General features: G+C 39.6%; 1 protein-coding gene across 1 annotated transcript; it reads right to left on the bottom strand.

Annotated features, from left to right (window-relative positions):
• Positions 1-1,110: 1,110 nt before the first annotated feature.
• On the bottom strand, positions 1,111-8,021 carry LOC128483676 (ankyrin repeat domain-containing protein 65-like). The gene is made up of 3 exons (XM_053459939.1): positions 7,677-8,021; positions 3,184-3,733; positions 1,111-1,625 (listed from the first exon to the last, which is right to left on the bottom strand). The coding sequence occupies exons 1-3, from the start codon at positions 7,925-7,927 to the stop codon at positions 1,188-1,190; spliced, it is 1,239 nt and encodes a 412-aa protein (XP_053315914.1). The 5' UTR covers positions 7,928-8,021; the 3' UTR covers positions 1,111-1,187.
• Between the last annotated feature and the right edge of the window lie 3,472 nt (positions 8,022-11,493).

Below are 11,493 nucleotides of genomic sequence, written 5' to 3'. Positions count from 1 at the left end.
TATTGTTTCTAATGCTACATTCAGTTACAAAAGTGATACCTGTAACCTTTAAAAGTGCACGTCTTCTCATCAGATTACCAGATGTCACTTACAAATTCACCTATATGTTGCATTGTCCATTTTGCTAACATGCATGGATCAAATGTACGGTTACATTAAAGTTTCCAATCTTTATCTCTATGCTGGTACACACCAGATGGCATAGAGATTAAATGGACACTCCAGCCACCATGCCCACTTCAATGTATGTGATAGCTGCATGGTCCCTTTACATCTTCGTGTTGTGTGTTTTGCAAATGCATGTGGTGATTCTGCAGAATCCCCCTCCCCTGTATGCATTTACCTCTATCTCCAGCTAAATGGAATGCGTGTGATATACTTAACGCTAGGCAGCGTCCGCGCTGGCCTGGGGAGCACTGCGGACTGGGTTCTGTTCAGTTCCCTGTGGGCATGTGTGGAAAGTACTCATTCACTTTCTGCCACTCAGAGAGTACTTTAAAATGCATTATTCTATAGTGAGAGTGTCCGGGACATTGAACTGTCCCTTTAAAGTGCAAATTTGGCCACCAGGTGGGATGTTGGTTGGTTTTGAGAACTGCTCCGATGTTAAAAAGATTCTGGGTGCACATGCAGCCCACTATGTGAACATACTCATAGTCCACTTATCTTGCAGCTTTAGTGTGAGGATAAGTTGTTTGAAATTTAAGCAGAATAATAAATAAGCAGGTATCATCTCACCTGTTGTTTCTGTAAGTCAAATTGTTATGCTATATACTACTTGTTATGTCCTGTCTACCCATTGTACAGCGCTACAGAATAACATGGTGCTATATAAAACAATAAATAATAATGTTTATGTAATGTGTCATACTTACCTGCAGTATACTTTGTCCACGTCTCTTTTTAATGGTTTAACTTACATTAGACAGATTTACAATCATCCACCTGGTCTCTTCTTCCTCATTTGTAGTTTCTTCTGTATCTTTTTCAATTTTGTTTAAAGCTTTTTTTTTTATAACTGGTGAAGCGATCAGAAGAGTTCTGTTGTAGGTAAGTTGAAGGATATTCAAATCATATAACGAAATGGGAAAAGTGACAATAACACCAATATTTTCATTTTTTAATGAATTTATTTTAATGTTTTAAAGTGACATCCAATGCAGATTTTTAACAGCTGGCTAAGCTCCCTAGCAAAGATTCATACCGCCAATGTTTAAAATGTTAAGCATTTCCTTTTGATTGGCTCGTGCCGCTAGATCAGCAGCAGATTCATTCCACTTAGACTTACGACAGAGATCTGCCCCCCAATCCTTAAGGATTCTGACCACGCCAAGGTGGCCCCTCTCTACTGCAAGATGCAGCGGTGTTTTCCCTAGCAAGTCTTGAGCGTTAACGTCAGCCTCGTGTTGAAGGAGACAGATGGAAGCCTCGTTCTGCCCCCTGTAGGCTGCATGGTGTAAAGGCGTTAGGTTAAGTAAATCAGTAGTGTTTATGTAAGCCCCATGTTGCAGTAGTAGCTTTACTGCCTTAGCATTGCCTTGTCCTGCTGCTCGATGTAGCGCGCTAAGGTGACTTTCATCCACTTCAATCACTGCGGCACCTTTCTTTAGCAGGATTTCAAGAATCTGAAAGAACAATAAAGGCATAATTCAAGAGGATTCTGCACATAACTTAAGAGACAAGATCTATTTCCCAGAATTAGCCAACAATCCTCATTTGTTTGACAACTCTATGATTTTAGCTATCAACAGTCTAAGCCACAATTATATTCATCACACTCTGTATAGTAATTAAAAGGTGGTATTCCAGCTCTGGGGCTATACTTTCCACCTTCATAACTAAATGCAGCATTACAAATGTTGGTCAATGCCAATGTCATGTCAGATTTGTGTCTCAGAATTCATGACTTTGGACAGGTACCGACAGATACAACACAAACTTTCTCTAAAGACTGTAATGGTTTAATGGAACAGCACCTTTAATAATGTTTACAATGTATTTAAATAATATTTTTTTATGGAAGACAACAATCTATGGTTCTCTGAGATCGCTCTGTTAACTGCTTATGCCACATGATGACCAGGAATGCTCTTACCAGGGAATAAATTATACCACTAATTAACACATTTTGGAAATGTTTTGTCATTGAGTGCCATCTACCGGTTCTTGACACATGATGTATTATTTTCTTTGACATCATCAAATACCAGTATAAAGGACTAGTGAAGTGCACATCATTAATAACTGAAAGCACAAGATGTTTGTCTACATGACCGAAGCTTCTGACACATCGTGCTCTTTAATCACTAAGTACATAACCAAATGTTCCCATGCTGTGGGTAGTGTGCATCTGACACAGTGACCCGCATGCCTCTCATTTTTTAGATTCCAATTATATTAACTCTTTGCTTAATAGAAAATATAACGCATTAGAGTATATTCACTAAATAGTAGTTTATAAAGGCCCAACCACAGCAAGCTGCAGAAACAGCTTTGGTGGCCCTGTATAACATGTAGTTAAATCCGTGACTTTTCTTTAGTAACAAGGGTGTGTTCAGTAACCCTGGCATTTGCAGGGGGTTTCAGAAAAGATGAAAATTTCAGTTCCCTTGTATAACAAAGGAGGTCCAACTTCTGTAAGCTTCTCCTGCAAGAAGGGTTTCGTTTAGCCAGTTAAATGCATAGTTAAATCATAGTCACACAGTAATTTAGGTTGGAAAAAACCTAAGCCCATCAAGTTCCACCCTTCTCCCTATTCTTCCTACCTTTGATCCAAAAAAACACAAATTAAGCAATTAGATTTCTCCTTGGATCAAGAAGCTCTAAAATATTAATGTTTATTCTATCATTTATAGCCCTGTATGCTCTGCTTTTCTAAGAAGACATTCAGACTCATTATATGTGATAGCATCACCGCTCTTGGCAGTGAATCCCATACCTTTATTGCCCTTACTGTAAAGAATCCCTTCCTTTGTTGTGTATGAAATCTTCGCACTTCCAAGATGACCTCTTGTTCTTTGTACATCTCTGATAATGAACTGGTCACTGGAGAGGTCTTTATATTGGCTCACTTACATAGTGATATGAGGGAGTTTAAATGGTAAACTCTCCTGCAAACCCAGTCAATCCACAGCTTAGTGAACAGAGTAAGTGACAGCTTTCAGACACTGCCAACACACTTACCTCACTGTTATGACTTTCTGCAGCTAAATGAAGAGCAGTGAGTCCTCTTGCGTCTTTGGCATTAATATCTACCTTTTCCTTTAACAAGTACTTTATGACATGTATGTTCCCAGCCAATACAGACAAGTGCAGCAGTGTCATTCCTGTATTGCTTTTATCTTCGAGAGAAGCTCCAGTGGATGCTAGGTAGTCCAGTACATCCATGTGATCATTGATGGAGCACCAGTGTAATGGGGTCCACTTGTTGCTATCACCAAAATTCACTGAGGCCTTGAAATTCATTAGTGTTTTAACACAGAGCAGGTGGCCATTGGCTGCCGCTAAGTGTAGTGCTGTTTCTCCAGAAGCTGTGAGGATATCTGGTGATGCACCACTCTCAAGTAAGTAGCTAGTTATCTGAGTGTGTCCGTTCAAGGCTGCTCGATGGAGTGCGGTGTAATTGCAGAAGTCTTTCAGATTGATAGAAGATCCTTTCTGTAGAAGATATTTCAGTAAAGCAATGTTTCCGCAACAGGCCGCACTATGCAGGAGGGACCAACCTCTGTTATCCCTGACAAAGGTCAATATGAAAAGACAAAGGTCAATATGAAATAAGAAAGGAAAGACCATTCATTTTTAGATACAAAGCATGACAAAGATTCATTGTGATGGAAATTCCATACATAACACATGGACCATAATGCTAATGATGTACAGTAATACCAAAAGCCATTATACCAAATACAAGACAACATACTTTGGCATACCTTAAATGAATATTCTAGTTTTCAAAATGTTACTTTTCTAGTATATGTTGGAGCTCATTTTTCATATACTGCAATGCATTTTACTGCATGCTAATTGGAGCATGCATTAGTTACTGGTGTTAGAAAATAAGACTTCTGTTGCATTGAAGTGCTCTCCTGCCTGCTGTGCAGCTGTCATTTTCTTCTTTCTCATTTTCTGTATGCACACAAATATCTTTAGATACTACTATTTTGATCATATACTGTATTATAAAAAACATGGTAAAATGTGGTGGAAATAAAATCTTTTGCTCATCTACAAAAGCTAATGAAAAAAACTTGCTTAAATAGATTGTAATAATTGTCCTGAGTTTAGTAATAGCCAATACGCAATATTCAACTTTTTTTTTGCAAGTTATAGAACAGAAGCGTATTGCTTTTAATAAGGGTGTAAAATGCCCCCTTACATTCTATGCTATTTTTCTACTTTGGGGCAAGAAGTTTTTTTTAATGTATACTTCTAGCAGGAGGGGCACAAGGTATTTGGGCACCTATTTTAATATTTTTAAAACATTGTTATAATTTTTTTATCTTTGTTTTCTTGGAACTGGATGGTTTCACCTTATGATGTCATGGTGACGTGACTGGAATCTTATTATTCATTTTATTTATTCTTGAACTAGTTTTATTTTTTTTTATATTTTTAAATGTTTTGATTTTTTTCATGTTCTGCTGGCTGCAGAGTGATCAGCAAGCACGGCTCCATTGCTGATTGCAGTACCTGTGATCATCCTGCAGGGTGCGCTCAGAGGTCTGGACCTGCATGGGGGGGGGCATTCACCACCCTGGCCTCCAGGCCAGCCCATTCCTGTGTATTAAGTACAATGTATAAACTCACAGCCAATCTTGTCTGCCTGCTTTTCCTGCAGTAAAGATTCAAGCCTTAAAGGGACACTCTAGTCATTATATGCACCTCTGTAGAATGTATTAATTTGAATAAAATGTGCACATCTGGTTTGAAGTCATCAGCTTCTCTCCCTTCTCTCCCCATGATTGAAATTAAAAAAAGATTAATGTATACAAAGTATTGGCAACAGTTGTTGACCATTAACTTATATTGATATAAGTATGGCACTGCGTGAGTGCTTAGTGAGTTGCAAATCCTAGTAAAGGTATCTCAGCATTGCCATTTTACTTAGTATTTGTTTACCAGTAATCCTTTCATATAATGGATAGATTAAAATTCTAAGTCTCTAAGAAAGAGAGATCTTAGGCTGCTGAATTTCTTTGCTCATTGTCATGGAAAATGTGTATTATTTTCAGTTGAATGAAACACTTTTTGGATATTTCATTGTAAGTTGAAAGGCTTAGCTACCCTATGCCTTTCATGTAATATACATTTCCTTTATTAAGAGCTTAGTATTGTGTAGTACACTTGTTTTTTTCTCCCATGTCCCCACTACTACTACAACTGCTGCTGCTGCATCTCTTTGACCGTCATCTGGGGGAACTTTTTAAAAATTTTCAGGTGGGTCCAGAAGGTGTCAGGGACCTCCATCTTTAGAAATGCGCCGAATGTCATTCAGAATAAAATTGACTTTTGTCAAAGCCGAACAGCTGGGAAATGAAATTCAATGTCCGAAAACGAACACAACAAAAATGATTGTGTTGTGTTAGCTGGTACGGCATTGAAGTAAGAGTATATTATAAATGAGTTCAATAGATTGCAGCAGCCATTTTCACAGAACCTACTACAGCAATGGGAATCATTTCATGACAATATGAGCCCTTTCCTGTCTCTGATTGGCTGCTTCAAGCAGCCAATCAGTGACAAGAATGGACAAACCATGAAGTGGAAGGGTGCTGGGTTCAGGTAGGTGCTTTTTAAACTTTGTTTTATATTGGAGAAATGCTTGAATGAGACAATCAATGTCAGGAAAGCACCCCCATTTAAATCAAGATTTTATCTGAACTGACCCCTGCCTGTAGTGTTTGCTTAGCCAGTGGTGACTGGTACATGCTGGTAGATGTATTTGGTGGGATACTCTTGTGCATAGAAAATAACTAATGGGACAGGAAAGGGGCAAAATGCATATGGGGACACATAGATTTGCAAGGAGGACACTATGAAAATGTTAAGGGACCTCTCAGCATTACACTGAATATGATGGCTGAAGGATCCATTTAAGTACCGTAATTTAAAACCACATGTCCCCCTTTTCTGCACCCAGACCCATTTGCCAAATACCAGAGATGGATCAGTCTGTTTTGGTGGATCAGTTACTCATTTGTATTGTTGAGCCTTCAGCAACAATTTCAATAAAATAGACTGTCAACTGTTTGGTAACAGTACATATACCATATTTCAAAAGGGTTTCATTCCCACATTTATATGATATATGTATCACACACATAATATACTGCTATATATATATATATATATATATATATATATATATATATATATATATTAACACAGGGCTCGACAAATCCCAGGCGCCAGGTCGCCATGGCGACAGAGAATTTTGTCCTGGCGCCTAGGTTTTGTCAGCCTCTTACATCCAGAAAAGATTGTGGATGTAAGAGGCTGAGTCACCACACGGGGGCGCTGATGCTTCTGTCTGCCCAGGAGTCTGGGCAGACAGCACAGCCACTCAGAGCCCGCCCCCGAGCCTGAGATCCCTCCCACGGAGTGAGCCTGTAGGCTGAAAACGCCGTTGCTGCAAAACCAGCAATCGTGTTTTCAGCTGCCACAGGCAGCTTCAGGGAAGGGGGTTGTGTGTTGATTGGGTCCCCACACAAGTGAGGGGACCTGACCCAACACCCCCCAGCTGCCTGATCGCTCCATGAGAGCGACAGTGCAGCGTTAACCCCTTCAGTGCCGCGATCGCGGCATTTAGGGGTTAATTCCCGTTTTGTACGGGGCTCTGCTGCTGGTGGTCTGCCTGGAAGTCCAGGCAGACCAGCAACAGCAAAAACGAGCCCCCACAAGCCCTTTGATGATTCCTGTAGGCATGGAAGCCTACAGCAGTCATCAGAGAGACTCCCCCTGCAGTGGCTGGTCTATAGACCAGCAATTGAGTCCCAGCTGCCAGAGGCAGCTTCAGGGACAGGGGAGAGGGTTCTTCGGTCTCCACATGAGTGTGGAGAGCAGCCCCAACACCCCCCTGCTGCCTGATCGCTCCCTGAGAGCGACAGTGCAGCGTTAACCCCTTCAATGCCACAATTGTGTATGACACATTCGTGGCATTGCAGGGGTTAACATTTGTCCCCACAAGCTTGTGGGGACTAAATATCAATCAATGCTGTGCTCCAATGGAACATCAGCATCGAAAGAGTTAAAAAAAAAAAAAAAAAAAAATGAATTAAAAAAAAAAACAGCACTGACCTGAAAGTCCAGGGTGCTTCCAGGTCAAGCGCTGTGAGTTTAGTAAGTGGGCTGATGATGATCAGATCACTCCTGACCAACTGTTAGTTTAAAAAAATCCTGGCTCCTAACTTTTTTACCTGGCGCCTAGATTCCCAACAAATTTGTCAAGCCCTGTATTAACAATAATCTCCCAAAAGTCAGTATAGTACAGATATCCTTCAGCTAACCTGAATGGAGTGTTGCTTATCTTTACATAGGCTGGCTATGAATAATAGGAGTTGTATTTAACAACATAAGCAACTTCTGGTACTCTGGCTGCCAGTGGCTGCCATGCTCAGCTGATTGTCTATTCTGGGAGTCATAAGCTACATTATTATAATGGGAATGTGGAAACTTACTGGCAGTTAACAGAGATTCCGAAGTTCAGCAATGTATTAACTTGTTCCAGATCACCTTTCCACGCAGCTGCATGCAGTAAAGCCTTTTTGCTTTCCAAAGAGTTTGTCACTGATGAACATAAGTGTGGACATCTCTCCATCTGCCATTGCTTTAGACCTCCCCTTCTTCTAAGTTTTCTTTCCGACTTGGAAAGAGAGATGGAATCATGAAGTTCAAGTAGTTTCCGGGTAATTTCCATGACCTCTTCCATCGGAGTTATTATTCCGCAAGTGCAACTTGGAATAATCTGTTCTGATTGCACAGTGTCTGTTGTCTGCCTCCAAACCCCACAGTGAAGTCTCCTGTTCAGATTAAGAGTGAACCTACTCCTGTTTTGCTGTTGTCATGGGCAGCACAATTTGACACATAATGTGTGCTGTTTTCAAGGTCATTAGACCTCAAACCTTGGGGTAAAGTTAACTTGAGTTGAAACATTATGCCATTGTACTAAAGACAATTGACAATACTCTACATACTATCAAGTCAACTTTGCAAATATGCAAAACTGACTCACTGGATACAATAAAAGATTTATTTACTAGTATTCAATCAATTATATAATATAAATATATAGAAGCATACTTTAGCCTCACAAAACCCCACATTATTTTTTTAGTGTTCAAGATGAGGAGTTAAGGTGCCCCCCCACCACCCTGCACAGTGCATTTTGAATAAGTAATTTTCTGTTGAATAATTGTTGTTGTCAAAATTTTGCAGAATAGCTTTACCCTATGCTACCCCTATAGTTAGTGATGTATTCATTCAGTAGCCCAGATGGGAAGGGGAGAGGTCCATGTTTTGATCCCAACTTTCTGTTTTGTGTTTTTTTTGTAGCTGGTCCACATCAGATTTGTCTCAAATGTTTATATATCAGTCTTTGCACTGTTGATGGATTGATTCAATTGATTGCTATGTTGATAAAACCACTTTTAACTTTGTACCAAAATCATGATTTATAAGAACCTGACCAGACCTGACCAGGCAGACCTTGTAGAAAGCACTCTTCTAGAGCATTTAATCTATCAGATGGAATCAAATTAGCCATTTTCCCCAGTTCAGCTCTGCTTGTCAGCAAGTGTTGGTCATGCTGGATGAGAATTTAAAGAAAGATCCAATTCAAATTCACATCTTGCACTCTGTCCTGCTTAGTGTTATGGTTGCTCACTATACTCACTAGGTGAGCTGTTGTAGGTTGGTGCAAAAGAAAAAAAGCTGGAAAAAACTAGTCTCTGTACAAAGTTTAGGATTAAAGTTATTTTTAGTCTCTTAAAATGACAGCGGAGGAAGGAAGCCCCTAAAAGCCCAGTCTTGTTTCCAGAACCATCCATCTGTGGAAACATCAGGACTTTACATTGCTTTAGTATTACTACTGAGACCCCCTGAAGTCCTTCCATGTTGTATTTCTACTATATATGCAAGATAAGTGAGATGCCCAACCATCTGGCACCTAAAGGGTTAACCTGATTTGTGTGTGAAAGGGATTTAGTACATATTAAACTGTACAAGCATTATGTATATTGATGGCACAAACAAACCCATTCTTATACATATATAAACCATTCATTTTCTGTATGAGAGTCCCTTTGCCTTTTGACGGCTGAATGCAGTGGGAAATACTACGCAACACAAGAGTGTTTAAAAATCAGCAGCGTTGAATAAATCCTAGCAACTGTCATTACTATTGATATCTATGTCGGTTGTGCATTGAGGATTGTTAAACCATGACACGGGTCAGTATTGTCAGCTGTAATTACATGTTGCAACAAAACAGAGAGAAGCTATAATTTAGAAGTATTTTTAAACCGTTTAACTTGCCTTCGGGAAACGGCAGGGTCGCTCTCAGTTTCAAGAGACTATTGTACCTGGATATGTTTTCAGCATAATGTGAGCATTAAAATAATCAGCTTAATGCATTCCTGAAAGGCATAAATAGCTGCAATGAACTTGCTTGTCTTTCAGTTAAAAATCTTGAACTTACTACTTCTTACTACTGACCGGTGTGTGCAGGTATTTATCAAAACAGAGGGATAAACATAAAATGAAAAACCGAAGAGAGCAGCACCTGCGATAACTAAATAAAGGAGGAAATTCAAATGATACACAGAACATATGGGACACAGAACCCAAGGGAGGGCTGGCACATTTTAGCCTGAGGGACAAGTAAAAATAGGTGGATACTCAGTGGACACAGATACTGACCTGGGTTAAACATGGAAAATGAATACCGCAATTTAGTTTCGAGTACAACCCCCAACAGTTTGTATAAATGGCTGCTTATAATGCATTAGAGTGGCATGCCTGGGATTTCTCATATGCTAGGATTATGAAACATTTATACAGGCTTTAATATTAACTGTTAAATAGTCAATTCCAACAATTCTCTTGTAGTGAACCAATGGTCCTTAACTTGATGGAGAGCAATGTATTTTTAATTGTCACCTGTATTAAAGGGGTTCCAGTTGTGATATACCAGAAAATAAGGGCTTGTTGGGGGTGATCATGAATTTAAAGTAAAATTAGTCTGCTGCAGACTGTGAGAGCTTGAGAATTTGTCCAGTTTCCCAGAGTGAGTGGTATAAGACAACTGAGACTCTGCCAGGAGGAGAACAGTTTAATCTTCCAGCTAATCCAGCAACATGGTTACAAATCCTTCAATGCCAAGTCAAGGTTCCATGTGGGGATTACTCTGGTTTTATTATGGACAACCTTTATTCTCTGATCATTCAATATGTTTATGAAGTGCCACATATAGTGAAATGGTAGCCATCTTTCAAAAGATAATGGTGCCCCAACCCTTCTGTAAGAAATGAAGGGTGCCTTTAAAATGTGATATTACAATTGTTGCATAATGTTTTTGGGAAGATTTGGGTCTCTGTAAGGTGAGATATCTGGTTTTACAATGTAAGGTCATTTGCACTACAAAGGGTTTAGAACAAAAGCTCCAACAAAGATGGGATACCCCCCAGGGGGTCAGGCATCTGAAGCAGGAGATGTATTTAAACATAGATGTGTGTACTTCCACATAGATTGTCTATCTCCTCCATAATTGGGTCATACAGGAAATCTCTGGAAAGAGGGGTCGGGTGAACCACTTTCTGGGAGGAAGAAATTCTGGAATGACTAGTTAGGGGCTGCAATAGTCAGAAGAGTCTGAGAAAGGAGAGCGGAGTGGACAGAAGTGCTGGGTCAGGAGACTCAGAATGAAGCTATGCAAGATGGCGTTTGGGAGGTCTGTGAGCTGAGAGAGGTTTCCCAAGAACGTGCTAAAGTATCCCTTTTGTTTTGTATTATTATCAAATGTTTTGTGTATGTGAGATGTTTTACAACCTGTAACAGTGACCTAATTCAATATAAATATACATTTTTCTATACGCTTGCATTTGTGCTTTATTCGTCATACATTCCCTAAAAGAATAACCTTGTAAGAGGGTCATAATTTCTTACGCTACCCCACATGTAATTACCCAGTGCAGGGTCATGTGACATTTTCTTTTGGTGTCCACGTCCCAGATATGTACTACTTGAAGAATTCAGACCACCCCCTGCACAGAATATTAAAATGTGATAATGTATGTATCTGTTGTGCGAGGAGCACAGAATTATAGGTACAAGTGGATAAGGGCATCTTTTTTTTTTTTTAACCTGTGATTCATTATAAGATTAAAATGCAATTTTTAAAAACTTTGGCAAATATTGAGATAGTCAGGTCATGGGTAACGGGAGAACCAAAACAGTGGATTGTTCCTGGAGATGTGTCTAAAGACACATGGAGCTTGC

This window comes from Spea bombifrons, chromosome 3 (assembly GCF_027358695.1).
Source record: "Spea bombifrons isolate aSpeBom1 chromosome 3, aSpeBom1.2.pri, whole genome shotgun sequence".
Lineage (NCBI taxonomy): Eukaryota > Metazoa > Chordata > Amphibia > Anura > Pelobatidae > Spea > Spea bombifrons.
Note: the sequence above shows the minus strand (reverse complement) of the source record. Positions and strands in the feature narration are given on the sequence as shown.

What these genes read in the sequence shown, in the direction of transcription:
- LOC128483676 (XM_053459939.1), bottom strand. Translation starts at nt 7,927, where the DNA reads ATGGAAGAGGTCATGGAAATTACCCGGAAACTACTTGAACTTCATGAT. An exon ending in GGAATCTCTGTTAACTGCCA is followed by an intron (nt 3,734 to 7,676) that starts GTAAGTTTCCAC and finishes GACCTTTGTCAG; the next exon opens with GGATAACAGAGGTTGGTCCC. An exon ending in CAGAAAGTCATAACAGTGAG is followed by an intron (nt 1,626 to 3,183) that starts GTAAGTGTGTTG and finishes TTGTTCTTTCAG; the next exon opens with ATTCTTGAAATCCTGCTAAA.